General features: G+C 42.3%; 1 protein-coding gene across 2 annotated transcripts in view; it reads left to right on the forward strand.

Moving 5' to 3' along the window:
* Positions 1–22,090, forward strand: part of TULP4 (TUB like protein 4) — a 156,859-nt gene extending 134,769 nt beyond the window's left edge. For both annotated transcript variants that reach the window (XM_032101950.1, XM_032101952.1), the window contains exons 9-15: positions 651–885; positions 1,377–1,521; positions 2,994–3,138; positions 4,385–4,478; positions 5,822–5,965; positions 9,414–11,998; positions 13,728–22,090. In XM_032101950.1, coding sequence (XP_031957841.1) covers positions 651–885; positions 1,377–1,521; positions 2,994–3,138; positions 4,385–4,478; positions 5,822–5,965; positions 9,414–11,998; positions 13,728–13,844 — 3,465 coding nt within the window. In that variant the 3' untranslated portion in view covers positions 13,845–22,090. The remainder of the gene's footprint in view (positions 1–650; positions 886–1,376; positions 1,522–2,993; positions 3,139–4,384; positions 4,479–5,821; positions 5,966–9,413; positions 11,999–13,727) is intronic.
* The last annotated feature ends 1,791 nt before the right edge of the window (positions 22,091–23,881 follow it).

Here is a 23,881-nt window from a genome sequence, read left to right on the forward strand (position 1 = left end):
AATTGTCCGAGACAAAAGCAGTCCTACTGCTTTAGGACTGAGTTTGTGATGGATTAATACAGTGTGCTGGCAAGCAGAGCAAAGTAACCCACCCTGAGCTTTGTGCTTGTATTTCTCTACATGGCACACAAATAGGCCCTCAAATAGGATGTGCTTGGAAGTGATACAAGAAGTTCAAGCTTCTTTCAGAGCTGACAGCATTGTAGCATATTGACATAGCATATACCAGTACTAACCAGGAATGGGATCTGAGTGTCCAGGTTCACTTGGAGAGCCTGCAGGAGACAAGATACTCTGATACTTCACTTGACCACATTAACCAAGTTCAAAAAGAAGTTTCTGATAAGAGCTGGAACTTGAAGATGGGTTGTTGTCTAATTAAATGCCCTGACCACAGGTTCAACCTTCCTTTTTGATGTGACTAGCTTTAGTTTTCGTTTTCTGTGTACAACTACTTTTGATCTAACTAAATAATACACATTGCATGTGGGTCCTGCATAGCTCCCAAAGTAACCTATACTAATCTTCACCTGCCAAATTATAGTTGGGTTCAAGTTCAGTTAGTTCTGTTGGGATTAAGTCACCACAGAAAAAAACCCCAACCAATAACCTATAGGAAACTTTCTCTTTCCTTCCTCTCTTTAATTAAGCCTCCAATCCCAGACCCCAACAATATGAGAGATTTTGTCAGCTACCCAACAGCTGGTAATGAACGGCTTCACTGCACGATGAAGCGGACAGAAGATGACCCAGAGGTCGGTGGTCCATGTTACACTCTGTACTTGGAATACCTTGGGGGACTGGTGCCCATCCTGAAAGGACGTCGTATCAGCAAGTTGCGGCCAGAGTTTGTCATCATGGATCCTAAAACAGACGGAAAAGCAGGTAGAATTGAATTGTTGCTCTGTATAAAAATGATCTGGCAATACTGTGGATACTAAATCCTCAAGGGTTTTAAAACATATATATATGCGCAACATGGATGGTGGCATCTGGTATTTTTTTCTGATGTGAAAAAAATCTTTAGTGTGACCTAGAAGCTTCTGAAATTATACCCTGCTGCCTTCTGTTTTACAAAGAGAACTTCTTGTATTCTGAGTACTGGAAAATAGATTGCTAATTAGCAGAAAATATTCTTTCATCTCAATTTTGAAGTCAATTGAATGCTATTCATCCCTCTGAATCACGTTCACTTGAGTTCAAACCATTGGAAATTTGGAGTTTGAAGGCAGAGTGAAGAACGTTTAATTTTTCTCTGCAAAGTTTTATTCCAACTGCTGCCTGTGGATCAGGTTTATGCTTCTGATGACTGAGAGTTATAATTTATACCAGTTTTCTGAAGCAGCACTTAAATTTTCTGGGGCCTGTCTTGATAGATGAAATCTATGGAAACAGCTTGATTTCCACTGTGATTGACAGCTGCAACTGCTCTGACTCCAGCGATATCGAACTCAGTGATGACTGGGCAGCAAAGAAATCTCCAAAAATCAGTCGAGCTAGCAAATCACCTAAACTCCCCAGGTAATAATGTTGGATATTTCTTCTTCTTTTTCCCCAAGTGGCCTCTCTTCCTCCCTTCCTCCCCTTCCCTCTCTTGACACCTTGTAAAATGAAAAAGTAAACTCATTTGGGCACATAGGAGTCCTCTGATTGGAGTCCTCTACAGTGTGCAGTTCTGGGGTGATTTCAGAGATTGGTATAGAGTTGGACTTTGGGGAAAATTTCTGGGACAAAATGTAATGGGAAACACTAGAGCACAATTTCTCCCCAGACAGTCTCAAAGAAAGATTTTATAAACTCTCCCACCTTTTCTTTTGCCTCTCTTGCCACAATGGGCTGTATTTTGTCATTCAAACAGACTGTTTTTACCCCCTCAGTCCTTAGAGTTCCTGGTCTAGTTAAAACCTTTATTTCCTCAGGAATATTTTCAAAGTCATATGTCCATGCATAGGTGGCACAGATCCTGGCATAGGTGGCACTGATGCTGTGGTGGCCTTGCAAGGGAACCTCAACAGACAGACCCCCCTAAACACTGCATTGACGAGGTTCTGTAGCAGTATGCAGAAGGAGCTTCTAAGCTATTAATTTGTCTGGTGGTTTTCCTGACAGCTCTTCATTAGATTCATTATGTGTGTAGACAGAATCCCCCAAACCTGCACGGAGCCTCACTGATGTCTGTGATGTCCCTCATAGATGACATCTACCTGCCATCTTCATATTATGGGATTGAGGGCCTGTTGCCTTCCAGCTGTGGTTGACACTTTTCCAAAAACCTTGTACTGTGAGCTTGCCATTGTATGAGGCAGGGCAAATTCATCCTTTTACATGTGAATGCAATGTTTGAAATACCAATATTTTACTTTAGTAGTACTTACTTGGCAAAAGAACCATCAATTCCTGAGTCTAAAACTGCAGGGCCTCAGGAAAAACAACGATCTTGCACCCTTGGTTTTCTAAGAACATGATTTTGAAATGTAACTTTTGTTTGTTACATTTCTGCCAGTGAGCTCTTTAGGTACTTGAGCTTGTATTCTTGGCCTCCCTTGTATAGTGGGAGGTAGAAATAACTTTTGGCTTAGGGTAGGAGCACTGACAACATTTGTGGAGCCTTGGCTTGCTGTACTAATGTGAAAATCTGTCAGCTGAGGTGTCATGTTCTCATTTCATGAGACTTTGCTCAAAGTTTGCATAGCTGAAATAATTCATCCCTATACCTATTAGGGATTAGTGGAAGATACGTTGTATCTGGTAGAACTGCTGTAAACTTGGTCAGATTAATTAGAAAGCATCCAGCATGAGTTACTGCAGGTGTGTCAGGTCTTCTGTATCTTCAAATTTGACCCATAATTCTCCATCCTGTAGGCTCTCGAGTCTTTATTAGTCACTTTGACGACATCCTCCCAGTTGTCTTCTTACATCTTTCCAATCAAAGACATGAGTTTTGTGCATTTTAGCTTGCCCATTGTTGATTCTAAGCATTGCTTTACCTGCAGAATCAATATAGAAGCTCGCAAATCTCCAAAGATGTCACGAGCTGCACAGGAGATCTCAAGGTCGCCAAGGTTACCAATAAGGAAACCCTCTATTGGTTCGCCAAGCCTGACACGAAGAGAGTTTCCTTTAGAAGATATTACTCAGGTATTGTGCACATTGTTACCATACCTGATTGAAATGCATTTCTTTCCAGAGGCAGCAGGTTGTGATAAGAGATTCAAAAACCGCCAATAAAAGTTTTCATTAAGTTACAATAAGTGGATGGAAAAACTAGAGAATTGCATCTTCCAGTTCAGTATTAATGTTCGAAAGTGCCAATGGAATATCAGATGTTGTTTGGTAAATACCAGGACCACTTACCTTTGTCAGTGTGAATCCATGTGAGAGGTTTTATTCTAGGTGATGGTGTTGGCTCTTCAAAAGTCTATGTGAAAACACTTCATCAGTGTTCTCAGGCCTGTCTTAACACCACCATAATTCTCTGCTTTGCTAGGGATTGCAGAGGTAAGGAAATGTTTGCTTCAGAGGACCACATGTTCTGTTCCATAATTAACATGAAACAGTCTTAATTGGAAGGAAGGAAAGGAATTACCACTTTGCACTCTTTGTGGTGTTCATGTCCTCTGGATAAATGAAACTTAGCAGGCTGTAGAAGTGTCTGGGTTGTTTATTAATAACAGCCTGTGTTCCTTTAATTTTCTTTTGTTTGGTTTGGTTTTTTCTGCTCTCTTGTTTCACTTTTTCCTTTTTATGAAAAATTCTAGAACAGTTACATGGAGATAGGACCAAAAGCCCTTTGAATAGAGCAGAAGACCTGAGGCTTAGATCCTGCTCCTAATACAGGCAGCATAACTCCTGGCCTTTGAGAAAAATCTACTGGTCTTTCAGACCCATAATATGCGTACCATGGAAGCAGTGGTTTGGGAAGTTGCATTAGGAGCTCCAGGGGAATATATGTTGTTTTGAGTAATCAATTTTTGTCTTGTTTATTGTTCCATAAAGTGATTCATGAGCATAGAACCAACGGGCAGGGTGTATCACTCTCTGAAATACAGAATAGCCATGGTCCTGCTGGGCAGGAGCAGCAAGTGCCAGGAAACAGACCTGTTCTCACTACACAGGCATCGTGTGGTTCAGATCTTCAATAGCTTTAATCACCCTGTGGCTGTTGCATACATCACTTCTGATGGTGTTTAGATATCAGAATGAGTCTTCTTAATGACTGGGTAAAACCATTGCTACATAGGCACTTTAGGCTGTTTCAATACAATAAAAACAAGAGAAGCTGAAATTGCATTATCACGTGGAATACCTTGATTGCTCTGCAGATTTTTATTAGAGCTTGATACAGATTTTATCAGGTAAAAATGATCTTGTTTTTGTTTTGCAGCACAACTACCTTGCTCAGGTCACATCTAATATCTGGGGAACCAAATTCAAAATTGTGGGCTTGGCTGCTTTCCTACCAACTAACCTTGGTGCAGGTAAAAGTAAACTCTGTTGATTTTTTTGCACGTCAAGTTCTTTCTAACAAACAACAAACTTATGCCATGAGATTTTTTGTAAGTGATCAAAAGGCTTCTTTAACAAAGCACTTATTTTCGTGGACAGTGGGAATTAGATTTTATTAAATTCACTGTAACTAAAGGAGATTAAAATCTATAAATACAATAATGAGATGGTCAATAAAATGCTAGAAGTCTCACCTGTAATAAAATGGTAAATTAACATTTGAGCCCAGACCTCTATTTTTACAATTTATTTGAACAAAACCCACACAAATAAAAGAAAGGTTTTGCAAGAGTACTATAAAAATAATAGTTTTTAAGTTACTGCAATAGAAATATTTTTTAAAGTCTGATTTTTATAGTTATTTAGCTACAAATGATACAAAAAAAAGCTGTTACAGCCTCATGCTCAAGATTCTTCAAGTCAGTGCAAAGCCTCATCACATGGTTCTCCTGCTGAGGCATCAGTAATCTGGTAGCCTTCATTAAAAGCAGCAACTGTCTATCAGCCTTTTTCTGGGTAGGCCAGTTCTACTTCTGTTGGAAGGAGGAAGGCTGGATGAGGAACAGGGTACTGCCTAGCAGAACTGAGCTCTGAACTGAAATGTTAACACAAGCCTAGCAGTTTAATGAGCTCTTTAGGAAACTTATTTTGTCCCGGGTTGCCTTATATAATTGGGTCAGGAGTACATAAAGATGCCCTGGATGCAGAATTAGATGGATACCTTTTGTGGCTATATGGACTGCTAGCAGCAGTTGAATGACCACAGGTCATTCTAATTCTTTCACTGCCAGTGGCAGATAGGAAAGGATGTAAGTTTGGAGTAAATGTATAGTGATACTTCTTTCAAATGTTCTCCCAGTCTCCAGTGGTTTGGGTCCCAGGGACTTCCTGAGCCCAGTGGGATTTTTCTGTATCTAGTAATCATCAGCAGATACCCTTCCTGAGAGCTTTCCAGTTTTCCCCTAAAGTCATAGAAGTCAGTAGTTTCCTGTGGTGAAAAGTTCCAAAAGTAGAATGGAAAAAAGTGTTTTCCTTCCACAAAAATCGATGTGAATACAAGATGAAGTAATTAATTACTTAATTACAGGGATGCTGCTTCCATTTAAAGAGAAATAGCTGAAAGCAACAATCTCTTTTATCCCATTTATGCAAAGTGTTACATAGTGATTTGACAAATAATGGCTTGCCCATGCACATGTATACAGTAAATAACAATATTCATAGCCCTTGTGTCTGCTTTGACTTGCTTCTTCCTTAGCTTTACAGGCTATTTGTGTAACAGACCTTTTTGTGTCTTGTTATATTCTTTCTCTAGTAATATATAAAACCAGTTTGCTGCATCTGCAGCCCAGGCAGATGACAATATATCTCCCAGAAGTGCGGAAGATTTCAATGGACTACATTAACATGCCTGTCTTTAACCCAAATGTTTTCAGTGAAGACGAAGATGATTTACCAGGTAAGGAGGAGCTGGAGGGCTGCTGTGTAATGGGTTAAGCTAGATGGAGGTCGGGTCAGTTGTGTCATAGTCCCCTCTGGTAAACATACAAATCAAAATCCTTTAGTCTGATGGGGTCCTGTAGAACTGAGTTACAATAAGGCTAAAATGTGTGGAAAATATAATCCATAAAGAGCTTCTTAGTTTCAAGTTCATTGGGAAATTAGTTGTCTGCTAATTCATCTTAGTTTGCTAGGAATTCTCCACAGACTGAAGTCTTGCATTCTGCATCTTGATAGGACAGAAATGTAATGTGTTGGAAGCCCAAACAGGTTGTTCTTGAGACCTGATGGCATCAAAGCACAGCCGGCTGATAGGAGCTTGGGTTGGAGAGCAGGTTCCCATAAAACTCAGTCACCTTTTCAGAAGTGATAGATGCTCATTTGGATTTTTGTAACTACTAAGAGGCTAAAGTAGTAAAGTAGTTGATAAACAAGGTGGGGTCAAGAAGAGTTTTTCACTTCACTGAGATGTAAGGTAGCAGAAGATTTAAGCAGTGCAGGGAATGTTTGGGTGCGGGTGATGTGATGTGATGTGATGTGATGTGATGTGATGTGGGAGGTGAAAGGACTGTGAGTACTCAGGACCTCTTCCAATCAAGAAAAAAATCATTGTGCCAATAATATTAACAAATAATAGAAAAGAAGGATAAATTAATACATTTTCAGAATTGTCATATCACTGAGTGATTCCTGTTGCCAGGTCACAGGTTTTTGGAACTATAGAAGTGGCTGTCATGGCAGTACCCTTTAAAGAGGAAGGAGTGTGAGCACTGCAAAGCAATTAAAGACTTCTGCTAGAGTCTACTGAAACAAATGGAAATGCTCTCATTATTTCAGACCAGGGTTTCAACTGCTGACAGCACCAAAGCTTTTGTCTGACCCAAGCATCAGAGTAGTCCTCTTCTAAAGAAATACTTGTATGTTTAAAATTAAGCCCATTTTTTTCTCAGTCTGGGGGACTTGGCTTGCTTAATTTCTGTTTACTACTGATACTCACCTGTAGTATCTGAAGAAAATAATAGAGATATTGGTGTATATATATTATTAATAGGAAGCACCCAAGGTTTGCTATTACAAAGCATGGTCAAAGCTGTCAGAAAGTAATACAAAAAGTTAATATGAAGTTTTCACATCTCTTTCTGAAAATTGGGTTGAATCTGCAATAAGAGATGAAATGGTACTCATAATTGCAGGTACACCACATAAAGAGAGAGAAAATTGTTAGAGACTCTTGTAACAGCTCTTCACTTTGAGAAGGCTAGTAAAAGAATCATACTACCCTGTCCTCCATAACAGCCTTCCTCTTGTCCACTTCTTCTAGTTTCTTCTGAAAATTAATTTCTGACTTAGTAAATGGTGGCCAATTAAACCTTCAAAGATGTTTTTGAGGATATCCTTTCTTAAAGCCTGCATATAAAGGAAAAAAGTACCATATACTAAAGGAAAAAATATTGCAGGGTAAATAATGATTACATGATAGATTAAAAAAAACATAGTAGAAAGCTGCTCTTGGGGAGTGGAATGTTCAGAGTGAGGTACACTTGGGACAGGTGTTTTTTAATGTAGTCAGTAAAGATTTGGCAAGACAAATGCACAGTGAATTGGTTTAACTTACAAAGTATGCAAACTAATCAATTAAAAGCCATTGGAGAAATGAAGAAAACGTTGGATTTAAACACTTAGGAGTATTAAGGAACACCACAACAAATGATATTTTGTTGGATAAGGCAAAATGACAGCGACATTTGGGGTTGCTCAGGCCATGCTAACAATTAAACCTCAGGCTCTGGGAGCTGAATTGCTAAGCCTGCAGGCATCAGGGTGAAAGCATGGCCTGCCAGCCAAGCACAGAACCACAAAGCCTTAGGGTCAGTTAAGTTTGGCTGTTGGCCTTCATCTAAAGGAATGAACAGAACTACCGTAAGTATTTGCCAGCGTAGGCACAGTCCCATCTGTACACCTGCCACGTTCATGACTGATGCTGATAAAAGCCTAATGTTACTGAAAATGTAATTATAGGGCATAGGTAGATGACTAGAATTTTAATTAGAAATTAATTAGGAACTGGGCAGCATTTGGAGGAGTCCTGACTAATGGATCTCTTACGTGATCTGGTCTTGCAAATCAGAGGTCTCCACAGAATTTGGCACATTTAAAGGACCCTGGATACGATACCAGATCCTTGGTCTTGTCTCTTTTCCTTCCACAAACATATTGATACAAGTCATTTATAATTTTCTGTGGGTTTTCTTACAGGTAGTTTAATAAAAAATAAAGAACTTGCAATATTCTTGGAAGTTATAAGATAGTATTTACTGTTTTCCCTCTTTATTCTATTTTGTTCCTTCTTGACTTCTGTACCTCTGCTTGGATCCAGTGTCCTCATTTTCCTGCTCTGACTTTTCAGTGGTAGTTCCTGTTGAAATAAGCCACTCTTTGCAAAAGGAACTGCAAACAATTGAGCACTCTTCACACTTCTGCTTAAAATCAAGAGAATTCCTTCTTGCCACATTGTCCTTTTTTCAATGCCACCACATGTGGGAAAATATGCTTCTTTACACATTTCTTTTGTGTCCTGTCCAAACATTGATGCTGCAGTTGCCCTGACTACAGTACCCACTTCTTGAATCTTTCTGGCTTCCCATCTATTTCCTCACATCTTCTCCTTACAAATCTTCTGAGAACTTTTCTAAGTTTTGTCTGCATTTCATTCCATCATATTTCTCTCTCTGTGTTTCAGCTTCCTTCCTTTTGCATTGCTGGTTGGTTTGCCACCCACTATACGCAACTTTTCCCAACTATTGTCTGTGTTCTCCAGTTCTCCCAAGCTGACTGAGTCTAAGAACCTTATATCAGATATTATACAGTGCCTTCAGTGCAGGTCTTCAACTTTCTTAGCCTCCACTTCTTTCGTTTATTTGCTTGTTTGTTTTGTTCAATTGTTTGTTGATGTATTAACTATCAAAAGTCCTTCCCTGAAAACTAGTGAGTCCTGATTTAGCAAAACTTTCATTGATTCGAGCAGAAGCAGTTAAAATCTGATGATGAGTGAGTGCTAATTCAGATTAGTGAGAGTCCATGGGGATCGTAGTGTAGGCTGGAAGTGCAGTCAGAACTTGACCTCTGAAGTGGCTCTAAAGTTGATCACCAAGCTGTTTCAAGTTGCTCTTGTCCAATGGAGTCACAGGAGACCGGCTGGCTTACGTGTTCCCACTGAGGTCTGATCCGCTGTTTTAGGAACCGGTAGCAGCCCCGCGGAGTCCGTAGAGGTAGCAAATAGTTTAAAAGGCCCCTCCGTGACTGGGCAGCCGCCCAGCCCAGGCCTGGCCGTGGCAGGGGAGGGAGGCATGGCTGGGGCGGGGAGCGGAGGCCGGGGCGGCGGTGACGCTCTGTGTTGTCCCTTGCAGTGCCCGGCGCCCCCGGCGCGCCCGCCAGCAGCCCGCCCTGCACCGTCAACATCCCCATCGCGCCCATCCACAGCTCGGCGCAGGCCATGTCGCCCACGCAGAGCATCGGCCTGGTCCAGTCGCTGCTCGCCAACCAGAACGTGCAGCTGGACGTGCTGGCCAACCCGCCGGCCGAGGCGGGGGGCGAGGGGCCGGGACCCTTCCCGGGGGCTCCGGGCCGCTTTCCCGGCCCCGGGGCGGCGGCGCTGGCCGTGGGGGAGCTGGGCCGCCCCGCCCCGCCGCCGCCGCCGCCGCCGCTGGCCCCGCCGCCCCCCGCGCCCCCCGCCATCGCCCTGGCCGACCTGCGGGACCACGGCGACCGCGAGCATGAGCCCCCGCCCAAGGCCAAGGCCCCGCGGCCGGGGCCACAGCTGGTAGAAGGGGACACCGTCATCTTCGGGGCCGCTCAGGAGCTGCAGCTGAACAAGATGAACCCGCCGCCTCCCTACCCCGGCACCATCCCCGCCGCGCCCGCCACCGCCCTGCCGCCCCCGCCCGGCCCCCCGCAGCCGCCCCTCGATCTCTGCCTCAAGAAGGGAGAGTTCTCCCTCTACCCGGCGGGGCACTACCAGACGCCCCTGGGGTACGAGCGGATAACTACGTTCGACAGCAGCGGGAACGTGGAGGAGGTGTGCCGGCCTCGCACCAGGATGCTCTGTGCCCAGAGCACCTACACCCTGCCGGGCCCCGGCAGCTCTGCCACCTTGCGCATCACAGCTGCCGAGAAGAAGATGCAGCAGCCCTGTGCCAGCGCCACCTTGAACCGGCTCACGGTCCCCCGTTACTCCATCCCAACCGGGGACCCGCCGCCCTACCCTGACATTGCCAGCCAGCTGTCCCAGGGCAGAAGCATGGCTCAGAGGCTGGACAGCAGTATCATTCATGCTACTCTGCGGAGGAACAGCAGAGAAGCAGCACTGAAAATGGCTCAGCTGATGGATGGTCAGAGAGCCACCTTGCAACTTCCCCCTAAGGCCAAGAGCAACATTGTGACGGCACAGTACCAGCAGAGAGTACCCACGGCCTTGTACACCTGCAGCCAATGCAGCAGTGGTGGCATTGGCAGCAGCAGCAGTGCGAGTGCTGGTGGTGCGGGCAACATTGCTAGTGCCAGCACTTCCAGTATTGGTGGCATGAGACCTGATCTGAGCACGGGGAGTGGCTCCCAACACAGCTCTGTCATTGCTCACTCTGTCAGTACTTCGCCTCTGGCCTCCCAGTCCTCCTACAGCTTGCTGAGCCCGCCTGACAATTCCCGTGACCGAGCGGATTATATCAACTCCGCCTTCACGGAGGATGAGGCCCTTTCTCAGCACTGCCCGGTGGAGAAATCAGTACGGCACGTACCTGTGTCCTTGACAGAGGCTACCCTTAGTGTAAAACGGCCACCACCATACCAGTGGGATCCTATGGTGAGTGAAGAGATATGGGTTCCTCAGGAAAGGACATCTCAGAGCTCAGTGCCCAACCCTCTAAAACCTCCTCCGCTCATCATTGGTCAAGCTCAACATCTGGATATGTCTCGAGTGCCATTTGTTTCCCCCAAGTCTCCAACCAGTCCCACTGCCACTTTTCAGACGAATTACGGGGTTGGAGTACCTTACCCAGGAGGCTACAGTGCCCCACCCCTTCAGGGAATGCAGGCCCCCTGCTCCCCCAAAGAAGCTCTGGCCCCAACACAGTTTGCACAGCAGGAGCCCACAGTTGTGCTTCAGCCAGGTTATCCATCCAACCTCTCCTATTGCCCTTTGCCACCCATGTACCCGGGAAGTAGCACTTGCTCTAGTTTACAGCTGCCACCGATCGCCTTGCACCCATGGAGCTCCTACAGCACCTGCCCACCTGTACAGAACCCCCAGGGCACCTTGCCCCCCAAGCCACTCCTTGTGGTGGAGAAGCCAGTGATGTCTCCCCCGCCAGCAGAGCTGCAGGGTCATGTGGGCACAGAGGTAATGGTGGAGACGGCAGACACTTTCCAGGAGGTGCTCTCCTTGACAGAAAGCCCTGTTCCTCAAAGGACAGACAAATTTGGCAAGAAGAGTCGGAAACGCCTGGACAGTCGAGCTGAGGAAGGAAATGTGCAGGCTATCACTGAGGGCAAGGTCAAAAAGGAGGCAAGGACACTGACTGACTTCAATTCACTGATAGCCAGCCCTCGGCTGGGGAGGGAGAAGAAGAAGGTCAAGAGCCAGAAAGATCAGCTGAAGTCCAAGAAACTGAACAAGACGAATGAGTTTCAGGACAGTTCAGAGAGTGAGCCAGAGCTTTTTATCAGTGGAGATGAACTGATGAACCAGAGTCAGGGCAGTAAAAAGGGTTGGAAAACTAAAAGGAGTTTGAGGACAGCCAATGAGCTGGATGAATTCAAGTGCCGGAAGGCCAGTGAGAAGGAGGATGGGAGACTGGGAAGCCAAGGCTTTGTGTATGTGATGGCCAACAAGCAGCCACTGTGGAATGAGGCAACGCAAGTCTACCAGCTGGACTTCGGAGGGCGGGTGACCCAGGAGTCAGCAAAAAACTTCCAGATTGAGCTGGAAGGACGACAGGTAGGAAGGGGTAGCATACATTTGCTGGAATGGGGGCCAGGGTGTGGGAAAACTATGCCAGGAATAAGCTGTCTCTCATGCTGCTGCGTGCCTCCTGCTTGTGTCAGCTGTTTCCTGAAAAAAAGCTTTGCCATGTGGTTGATAAAAAACAGCTGTTGAAGGTCTAAGTTCAGCATGGAGAGTGAAGTTCAGTTGTAAAGTGAATATACAAAGTATGTTTGGTCTTACTGCAGTCAGACATGGGAACGAGGGCCTCCTTTAGTCTGGCTGGCTCTCAGAGCTGAAGGTTTTGTAATAAACACAACAGGTCTCCGCAGTGCTAGCTGCACTTGACATCACTGATGGTTGCAGATGGCAGCTAATTTTGAGTGAACACTGCTCCCTTCTTGCCCTGCTCACAAAGGTTAGCGAGTCAGAAGGTAGCTAAGGCAGTTAGGTTCCCTTCATGCCAAAATTTTCAGTAGTGAGCAGCTACCTGGCCCCTGGGGTTGGCTTTTAATGCTAGAGGAGGGAGACACTGACCCACCCCAGAGAAAAGTGCTTCTGGGCCATTTTTGAACCATCTGTAGGTAGAAGGGTCAATGGGTAGTTCAAAAACTCAAAACATTTAATTTTGGCCAGAATGGTATGTTACTACTACTACACCAAACCCAGGCTTGTAAGTGGTGCTAATTAGCAGGATGCTGGACTGAGACTCAAGAAATTCATATTTATTTCCTTGTCCAGCTGTAAGTCACTTTTAGTTCACTAAAGATATCAAGGCTCTCAACTTCCTGTGATTTAAGTTGGGAGTTAGATGTCTTAAGTATCCAACATGCATGACCAGTGGTAGTCTTTTGGTTTTGCTTGTGTATAATAACAGCTGAAAGGCAACGATCAGAGTCATTTGTACCCCTTTCTTCTTCAAGTAAATGGCTGTGGATATGTGCCCATGGGCAGCTGTGTAAAAACACCCAACCACACGTTTTGGTGGTAGGGGTGGAACAAAGCCTGACTTGACTTGCACAGTCAGTCCCCGTTCTGGCTCAAGGATCTTCACTGTAGAGCAAATAAAATCTGGATTTCTGACGAAGCAAATGAAAAAACAATAATAATAGGCCAGACTTCAGATGTGGAAGAGCAATGAGCAACCTGACTAGTTTTGCTTTTACATTTCAAACAGCTCTCACTGCCCTTTTGCTAATTCATTCTTGCTGTAATTATGTGCTACTGAAGTTTATGCAGAGGAAAACAGAACTGCAAAGAATGAACACCTTATCAACTATGAAGTGCTAGAGTGAGGAAATTGGTTATTCGCCTTCCCTGAAAGCTCCTCTCTTTGAAAATCAAATCTGTTTTCCTGATGGGCTGCTGACAGGATATTTCCAAGGGAGAGACTGATGTTTTCCTGCAGGAAGCATGATGCTGGTGTACCCACAGCTGCTGAAATAATTGGTGACAAGCTACTTAAACCAATGCTGTATGCACTGTAGAAAAAACGCAGCATGTTTTATCAGTTTACTCTGTGGAGTCAAGTATTGCAGTCAAACACTCAATACAGACTGAAAGTAGAGTGCTCTCACTGTTCTTTGGCATCGTATGATAGCTCAAATCATATTAACTGAGAAGGCAAGGTGTTCATACAAAGGACCAAAAAATTTTCCTCTTCTCTGTTTCCTTTTCTGTGGTTCATTTTTTTTTTGACCTTGTTCTCTTTTTTCCTTCCTTTTTCTCTTCCCCTGCTTCCTAGGTGATGCAGTTTGGAAGAATTGATGGCAATGCTTACATTTTGGACTTTCAGTATCCATTTTCTGCAGTGCAAGCCTTTGCTGTTGCTCTGGCTAATGTGACTCAACGCCTCAAATGAACAAGCAGAGACTGGAGAGAGGAAAATAATAACCTTCTCATAAAGTCCAAACCGGAAAATGTCAGGGCAGCCTGCTTTAGGTGTGCAGAGATGCCTGGGAGTTAAGAAGGCAGTAAAACTGGAAAAGTCTCTTGGTGCCCACCAGAAGGGCATTAACTCTAATCAGTCTCGGGGTGGAGGGTGGGGGGCTGTTTTCTGTTTGTTTGTTTGTTTGTTAGCTTGTTTGTTTTCCGGTTTCTTTTTCTTTTCAAGCGTTGTGCTGGGTCTCAGAAAGAGCGAAGGGTTGAGAACCATTCAGTGTTACGTGGAGAAGTGTGGCTTTTGGCTTGTTGTGGTGGTTCTGCTGTGTGTGCTACAGTAGCTGGTGTAAGCTCATGGGGGGATTAAAACAGACTGCTCTTTTTGATAGACTGCCTTATCTCATGCTCTTCTTTTTAAAACAGGGAACATGACTTTTTTCTGGTCCAGTTTGTACTACTACTACTACTACTCTATTACTAAAACATCAGTGATAGCAACAAAAAAGTAGAAAAAAAAAAGAAGCTGTAATACTTGAAGATATGTTTCTTCTCTGATATCTGCTAATAAATGAGCACCACAGGTTCCAGGGAGGCTTATATAGGTAAACATTTAATTTACAAACAGTGATGAGAAAGAGAAGAGAAAAAATTGTTGCTGATGGGTTGTCATGGTTTACGAATGGTATTCCCCAACTTAGTGTTTCCACAAAAACACTCCAAACCATGCACCACTCGCTCACTCCCCTGTCCCCTTTTCCCTTCCCTGTGGTGGGATGAAGAGGAGAATTGGAGGCACAAAAGGTAAAGATCACAGGTAGAGATAAGAATGATTTACTGCAAACAGCAGTAAATAAGAAATAAGAAAACAAACAGTAACAGCAGCAGTGTTAATAACAGAGTGCAGAGAGGCGAAGGATTCACACGTGAGTGCCCACCACGGGGAAAGCTCTGCCAATACCTGACTGTGCTGCCACACTATGCCAGCCAGATGGGACCCCTTCCCACGGCCCCAGAACATGATGGGAGGTGGTATAGAATAACCTCTGAGTTCTAGCCATGTCCTCTCCTGGCTACTGCAAAAATTAACTCTGTCCTGGCTAGAACCAGAGTTTAAAAACCCACTGTATCGAAGAAGTTGATGTCTGCTTGTTTTGTGTGCTGTTATTGAGGATAAACATCTTTCAGTAGGTGACAGAAGACAGAGGAGCAAATAGTTACAAGCATTGCTTCTTTTGTTACTGGCATAAACATCTTTCGGTAGGTGAGAGAAAACTGGAGAGGAAATAATCATGAGCATTGCTTTTTTCTTCACATTGGTCAGCAGTATTCTCTGATTTGGCCTGTAGCTGGGAGAGGTACACTGTGATCAGATGTATCTCTGAGGCTGTGCCTGTGCTTGTTCCTCGTTTCAGTGTGTTTACACTGTGTAAACAGTCTTTCCAGCAAATGAGAAGATCCAGTGTATTCAGTCCTCTTAGCAATCAGTATCAATCAAATGCTACAACAGTGCTTGAGTTAGGAAGGAGACAGAAGTGTAGCAGGTCATTACAAGAAGAAATTTCATCAGGGAAGGAAATTCATTACAGAAAACAACATCATGGCTGGCTGGAGAACAAATGAGTTGAAAAAGAAAGGAAAAACTGGACAGAATCGTCTTTTGTCACCTTGCTACTTGGTCCAGCTAAGAGCAGGAAGCCAATGTCTACATGGAGTGTTACAGAGGAAAGCTTAATAACAGCAGTATGACTGTGCAGATCTCTCTGGTGCACATGCAGACCTGTTGAGCATTTCAGAAGGTTGCTTGCACAGAAGAGTTTCTTTTTTGTCCACGTGTTGTGCACATGTTTATTTGCTTTTTCTCTTTCCTCCTGGTCAGCATTTTGCTACAGAATATGTTTTGATATGGAAGTAGTTTGACCAGTGTTACACAAACTCCCAAAGTATTCATATAATTATTTGGACATTAGATTACAAAACATCACAGCAGATTTTTTTCAAGGCCCACTGGGAAAGATTTGCTGGTTGAGATGTCGGTGGCTGCTTTGTCTTTCGTCCACATTTTAACTCCTTTACTTGAAAAACCTGGTATAATTTAAGATGAATATGTGTGATTTTCTCTTTTTCTTGAGTCCTAGTAGTAGGGCAGATGTGTGTTGCATTTGATTTATTCTAGAGGAACATTTCACATAAGACCCTGCTGTAGTAGAAATTACCAATACACAGTGAGCTTCTAAATTCTGCTCTGCTGAGGCTTCCAGAGCTGTACAACACAGAGGAGCAATGCCAGTCAGAGGAGTTTCAGAGAGTTGCCAAGGGAGGGGATGAGTTAGATTGGGTAATGCCCCACAGGGTAGGTCCGGGAAAAACCACCTGTAAGATGGTTTCATTGGAGAGAGGAAGGAGAAGTAGGAAGGAAGGAGCAGGGCAGTAGATGGTACCATGCCTGTATTATCCCAAAGCTTAGCAGCTTCTGCTTTTGTGTGAGATTGGTCAGGCTCAACATGACCCTTGGCATCTATCAGATTGTTGTTTTCTTTAATTAATTAGTTTTGTTTCCATTAATTGTCTGGGCCCATTTGTGTTCTTTTTCACGTGCATGATTTATTCAGCAGTTTGAGTGCCTGTATGTATAACGTGTATGGAACAAAGGAACCGAAATAGATTTGGTTCTGGTCCCTCGAAAATCAATGGAAATGTTTAACTTGTTTTTTATTGAGGAAACACTATTAAGCCCTTTGTCTATATTGAGTTATATACTGTAAAAACAGTAGGTTGAATTCTTAGTCCATTGATCCCAGTACACAAAGAGGGAAGTTGGCTGATGAGAATCCTCACCTGCCCTAAGGTCTGTGCTAGCCAGCTGTACCCTAATTAGTGTTTCACAGGCGCACACTGAACACTCTAAGACAAGAAACATACCAGGGCTGGCTTGTTTGCTTGCTGAGGGAAGGGCCACTTAGTTATGTGTCAGAAATACTCAGCTGGAAGAACATCATTAGCCAAAATTCTTATTACATGGAAACAAAGCGAATATTCTTTTCTGAAGAAAATCTCATTAAGTAGAAGAACTACAGCATACAGTTTCTTTAACCTTCCAGAGAACTTTATTCCTCTTCACTTCGTTCATTGCCAAAATTTTCCAGTTATTAGCAGTTTTATTCTAATGGAGAACCAAGATCTGAAACCTGATAAAAACAAGTAGCAGAGTTAGTAATTTGGTTTCATTGGTCCAGGTCATGATTGCATCCTTCTGATGGCACTCACAAAGAGCCTTGGCATAGAAAGAGCTCTGGTTTCTGCCCCAGCAAAGAACAAGGAATAATTATAAAAATTTGGGAAAATAAATGCTATTTCCAACATCCTTTCTGTTTACTTGTCAGAAAATTCTATAAGATAAGATAATCTTTTATCTTTTTGAAAATAACTTAGCCAAGTCTCTTTAACTGATTTTAATGTGTAGAGAATACCCTGTATTAGAGAGAGAAAATGCTCTCAAATATATAGAATTTTAATGAAAGGAGTGGGAAATATGTAAAAGTCTGAGTGTACAACTGGATCCTAAATTATACAAAGAACAAGTGAAAGTTGGTTTATTTTCCATTGAGATACAATATAGGAAACAAATTTAAGAACGCCTCCAATTAATCACTTAAATCCTGAAGATTGCTATTGCATTCAGCCAAAAGATAGGTGTTACATTTTCTATTTCATTAGTGGAACTCAGTTTTTCTGTAGATAACTTGAGTTCTTCTAGGAAGAATGTAGCAAAGTGTTCAGAAATACCTAGTTCTGTTATAAATGCAGTAATTTCCACTAGTAAAGGATGTTTTTTCCAAAGCTTTTTTTTCAGTTGTGCAATAATTTTAACAGTCTAGGGAGTTTGTTTGTTTCTCTTGGGTTGGTTTTTTGTTTTGTTTTAGTTTGGGTTTGATTTTTCTTTAGGGAGTTTTGAGTGGTTTTTTAAAGACAATTTAATGCAGATTTCCTGTTAATGTCCAAAAGACAAATTATTTTTCTTGTGTAATGTAATGAGTGATTTAGGGATTATTTTATTACTATGTATCAGTGAGTTATACACACTTATTTATATTTAAAGAGCATCTTTGTAAGCAATTGTTTGCTAGCAGGTATATTTTGCAGCAAGAAATTAAAAATGTTTCTAGGAAGACCTGGTTTTGCTGGACAATATGCAAAAAATTCATAATGCAGGCAAAAATATTTTTTGGCAGCTAAATGCAATGAGTTTGCTATGGAGAACTGTGCAGACTACAAAGAGTCTAGGTGACTAATCTTTGGGACCTGCAGAAATCTGTCCTCTGTTTTCCTCCTTTCTTTGTAACTATACTTTGGTTGGGAGTGGCTTAAAAATACAAGGCATGGTTTGCTTTTTCTTGAGGTACAAGATAAGGTGGGTTATGTGATAAGAGAGGGTGTAACACCATGGGCTATTTGTAAGGAGATCATTGTGTAGTTAGTAGGGTTTGGCGGTGGCATAGTTCAGTGCCAGGTGGAGATACAGGCAAACTAGCTTGGAATAAGCTAAGGCACAAGGAATAGTGTAGCAGTAGAAGCATTTTCCTCTGCTCAGCCTTACAATGCTCCTTCTTCAGCTGGGTTCAGCTGGCTCCAGCACAGCCACAATGCTTCTGGCAGGTGCTGCACAGAGCTGATGGACCTGTGCCCTGACGTTGCCTGCAGCAGCTTTGCCTCTTCAAGACGCTCCATAGGAGACCTGTTGGAGCAGGTGTTCCTCCGCTCATCCTTCTAGGTCTACTCCAAGAGCAGTGTGAGGTTGCCATGCAGTTTGGCTGCAACAGCATTGGGCAGAGAAAGCCCTGATGCCAGCCAGCAGCCATGGTGTCCATCTGAAGTGAGAATCTGCTCTGCTGGTGTTGCAAAGGGATGAAACCAAAAACCTGATTCTTTTGAAAAAATAATGGTGATATCCTCGAAATAGATCTCCTAACAGAGTCTAAAAATTGATACTCAAAGTCTGGCATATAAAGAGTGGCAAATTTTAGCTTGAAACAAGCTAAGTATATATCAGTAAGAATACATGTTTCTGCAACATCCTGAGAAACTATGAAAAGGTGGGGGGTGACAGAGGAAGAAAAAAGGAATTATCACATTAGCAATTTTGCACTCAGTTCCAGAGATCGCAGTAACGTGTGCCATGGGCTCCCTGAATATCAGTAAATCTGCACACAGGTTCATTTCAGTGACAGAAGTTTTCTGTGATGCAGCCACAAGTAAAACAGTGTTTTTATGAAGATGCGTGAAGGTCTACAGGTGTCAGGCAAGGATATCTAACTTTGCTGAAGCCTTCAGCCTAAACTTTTCATAGGTCCAGCCTTTCCTTGATGTGTCTTTTTAGTGTCCTCTCAGAAATTACAAACAGATTTTGGAGCTTGCCTGATTGTTGCCTCAGACAATTTCTGTGCATTTGCTTTTTGCAGCCTGATGTGTGTGATCCTGTGTTACCTTGGTGCCCTCTTACCTCTCAGAAACATTTTACATCCTCATATAAAAAGAGCAGCAAGTGCAAAAACTGATTTGATGAAGTGAAAGGGAAGAGAAGACACAGTAAATTTTTGTTAACTTTTAAGAATGTGTTTCCCAGAGCAACAGTTTGGAAATTGCACATGTCTGCAGGGCCCAAATTACTCCAGACCAGTAAATCAGAGACTGGTAAGAGATGAGACCCTTGTGTGGCATGCTGACAGAGGGCCAACTTCCAGCCTCACTACATGGTTACACCAAGAGAGCAGAATCCAACCCAAAATGTACTTCCCCATTACTGTGTGATTATAAGGTAAAGATGACTTGTATGACCCGTACATCCACTCAAGGAAATTATAGAGCATTAGACAACAGACATGTTGACAGCTCCATATAACCCCCCTTGAAGAATGCTAGAAGTAAAATCCTGGCCACAGAGTAGTCATTCAGATTTTTGACTTGGTTATTCCCCTTCCTAGGATTTCATCACAGGACAGGAGGGCAAGCTGTTTATGTTATTTAGGGATTGGCATAATGGTTTTCCCAGTGTAAGAGAGCAAGTCAGCTATACTGCTTACAAAAATGGGAAAATCCTAGTAGACAAATTTTGTTTGTATTCATGTCCCTTCTCCTTCAAGGCACAAACCTTCATTAGCAAATACCAACTTAGAGTTCTGCTGCCCTCAGGAGTAGTCTGCAGAGAGATACCACAGGTCCTCTTTACAGGATTGGAATTTACATGCACCATTCTCAAAGGAATAAAATTAATTACGACTTGTGAACAATGGTCTATGCGATTCATTTTGTCTTTGTATTTATTTCATTTTCTTCTTAAAAAGTCCCACAGAGATGTTTTAAGATGAAAAGACTGCTTTCCCTCTTGCCTGATGTCGCCGAAGATGTATCAGGAGTTTCTTTGGGCGGTTTGATTGTTGCTGCATCTTGAAAATTTTTAAGGCAAAAGCAATTAATGAAACAAAAGAATGAAATGTGATTCAGTGAAGCAGTTCTTGCTAAGAAAACAAAAAGCTTTACCCTTCAACTTTTGATTTTGCAAATGAATCTGTAAGAGAAATTTGTCTTTTAAGGCAAATTGATTGATTGGGAGCACCATGCAAGTGCACTGGTTTGCTGACACAGAGCTGACTGCAGGATCACAACATGATTTTGTGAGACGAAATTAAATAAATGAAAACACCAAACACTTACCTATCCAGAGTGTTCAATGAAAAAGTTAGATGGTGTGATGTCAAAGCCTGCCTGTCTCTTCTTAATCCTTGCCCTCTGGTTTACAATTTTAAAATATGGTCTGATTCAGCAATTCTAAATCTTGACAAAAGTTGTCTATTTTTGAAATTTTATCTGACTGGCCAAGTAGATGGCTTAAGATACAGATAAAGATTAAAGTAATAATAAAAGAGAAACATTTTGGAACAGTGTACACACCTGAGTTGCAAGTATTTCACAGGAATAATGCTCAGCCAGTAATTCCTACCTATGTTGTTTGAAGCTATTTGTTCAGAACTTTTCTAACTTTCCCTTTGTTTCTAGTTTGTTTGATACTTGTTTTGCCTTTGGTTGCTTTTCACTTCCATTTCACTATTTCTGCATTCACTGCTTCTTTTTCTGTTTGTGTGTTGTGTGTTTGGGGAAGGGTATGTCTGTTCAAGATCTCGTTGTTTATTGTAGATAAAATATATGGTGTTGTGGAATAGCATGGGGATGCATTGGGTTGAAAAGGCACTGTAGTGTTTCCTGAAAAAGAAGGGGAGTTGCATTTGTTTATAAATGCATTATTTTGGTACTATAAATTTGAAAGTAATTTGGGATTTTTTTTCTTTTTTTTCCCTTTTTTCTTTTTTTTTCTTTTTTTTAAATTTAATGAGCATAGAGTCATGCAGGTGCATGCATTCTTAAGTGAGCAAGCCCAGCATGTTTTTCTTAAGGCTTTGGAAAATTTGGTACACCATGTGTGAACTTCACTTACCTAAACTGATTTTTAATTCTATTTTTTTGAATCTCCTTTTTTTTTTTCTCCCGAATTTACCATGGTATACTTTGTTTCCATTGTACCTAAAAACTACCCTGATCTGCCTCTCCTTTTATGTATCTTGTGTAATAGATTTTGCAGGAGGTGCCTAGAAAGTATTGTTGGTTTCCCTATAAAAATGTGGTTTGTCCAGATTCTTTACTGTCTACATGATTGAGAGATGGACTGATTGCCCTATTTTTCCTTGATGACTTGGAGTTGTAAGAGTTGTCCAGCTGTTGCTTAATAAAATTTTGCAGACTAGAAAGTTGCTGATTTGTTTCTGTTGCATTCTGCATCTTGTCAAGCACACATTAAGTACTTTTAAAGCAGATGACAAATCTGTGCTGGAACAACCTGAATAATAACCAGCCAGATGCCATTACGCTTTCTCTTTTCAGTAACTGTACCCACAAGTTCCACTGAACCTGATGCATGAGCCCCATCATACCTTGTGTAATTCACATGGGAGGATGGATGGCAAAGGTTTTGTGGTGGTGATGTTCCCATCTGCCTGGATATCAGCTGATTCTTGTGATATATCTACCCTGTTTGCTTTCCTTTTTAAGGAAATTGCTTTTGGGGTTTGTGGTATTTCTCATTTTGTCATTGATAAACTGGAAACCTTAACATCACCACAAGGGATTTCCTCTGTCCTGTCACCTTTAACAACAGAATAAAATGCTATGATGGCCAGTGTTTATTCTCTGTTTTTTTTAAAAAAAGCATTCTGGGAACAAATAAAAAAAAAGGTGGTAAAGTAGCTTCTCTTGCTTGGTGAACATCCCAGCTGTGGCACAAATGAGAAAATCCTGGCATGGATCCTCATAATGGACCCAGGTTACCATTGGAGTTTTGCAGGGGTCTGTGCTGGATCCTCACTTTTTCACCATGTTCATGGATGCCCTTAAAAAAAGCTTGAACATTGAGCTACAAAGTTTATTGATGATGTGAAGTTATTCAAAATACTAAAGGCAATGGCCAATTGTCAAGAATCTCAGAAAGTCTTTATGAAACTTGACAATGAAATGGCAGGTGAAACTCAGTGTAGGTAAATGTGAAGTGATACATGGGACAAAAAAAACCACTCCTAATTTCACATTTGCAATAATGGTCTCTGCAGTGATCTCTGCTACTTGGGGAAGACCTTTTGACAGATGGATAGATAGTGCTCTGAAAACATCGAGTTGGTGCTCAGCAGCAGTTAAAAGAGGAAAATAAAATATTGGTAATGATTAGGAAAAGAACTGACAGCAAAGTAAAAGATAACAGGATCACCGTATAAAATTGCAGTTCACTGCACTTCTTGTACTGTGCAGTGCTGGTCCCCTTGTCCCAGAAAAGGGAGAGATCTAGAGAAGGTTCATAGAAGTGCAGAAGAAGACACAAACCAACATCTATGTAAGGAATTAGTGTGAAGTCTAGAACCCTTCACCCTAGAAAAGAAATAGCTTAAAGGAATTGCTAGAGAGCCACCAGAACAGTAGTGTTGAAACGTGGAAAGGGATTACCTGTCTTCTCTTCCTACAGAAAAACTAGGAACTGTAAAATGAAAATAAAGTGAAATACTAGAGGGGCAGGAAATCAAACAAAAGAAGGAGGTTCTTCAGGGAGGTGACTAGCCAAAGCCACTTTGCCAAAGGATGCTGTGATACAAGGAGTTCACAAGAATTCAAAGACTGGGAAAGTATATGAATGAAAGATCCACTGGGACACGAAGCAAACTACCACAGGAGCTGAAAGTTCCCTGAGCTGAAAATAGTCAGATGTCTGGGAGAGTATTAGGGGAAATACCATATGAATTTGCTCTGCTCTCAGTCTTTCCAAGGAATCTGCAAATGGCAATTGTAGGAGACAAAACACTGGGCTTTACTGGAATTTCACTGTGAACGACTGTCATTGTACATCAGCATTTCTAAGTCAAGCTTAAACCTGGAGTGTCAGGCTCTGGGAAGAGGAGAAGGGGAAGACTCCCAGCCTTGTGTCTGAATGCTTTACATTGCAGCTGTGAAAAGTTCTCTTCTAGCTCGGGGAAGGAATGCTGGGGCTCTGCCAGTGTTCATTAAATCCCCCTTAGCTCTAAGGGGGGGTTATCTGATGAGTTTTCAGATAAAATTGAGCTTCTACTAAAATGCAGAAATTATGAAATTAGTTGTTAAGTTTGGAAATGGAGAAATGGAACAGCAATATAGCTTCTGGTCATGGCACTCTGCTTTGGCCTTTTGCTTTTTTGCTTTGTTTATAGTGTCAGTGTTCACTTGAACTAGTAACAGGCCAGGTGAACTGTGCTGATTATCACAGTTTTCTTTTATATCAAGGTTCCAGAAGTTTTCAGGTTTTTTCTTCTTTGTGAAGGATAATTGACTTAAAATACAGTCAACTTTTGCTTCCCTGCCCTTTTCATGGCAATTTGGGGGTGTTCTGCCAGCTATAGCACTGGTAATTGCTTCAGTCACAGTAACAATCTGTATCTGCTTTGCTCCAGGGAA

This window comes from Corvus moneduloides, chromosome 3 (assembly GCF_009650955.1).
Source record: "Corvus moneduloides isolate bCorMon1 chromosome 3, bCorMon1.pri, whole genome shotgun sequence".
Lineage (NCBI taxonomy): Eukaryota > Metazoa > Chordata > Aves > Passeriformes > Corvidae > Corvus > Corvus moneduloides.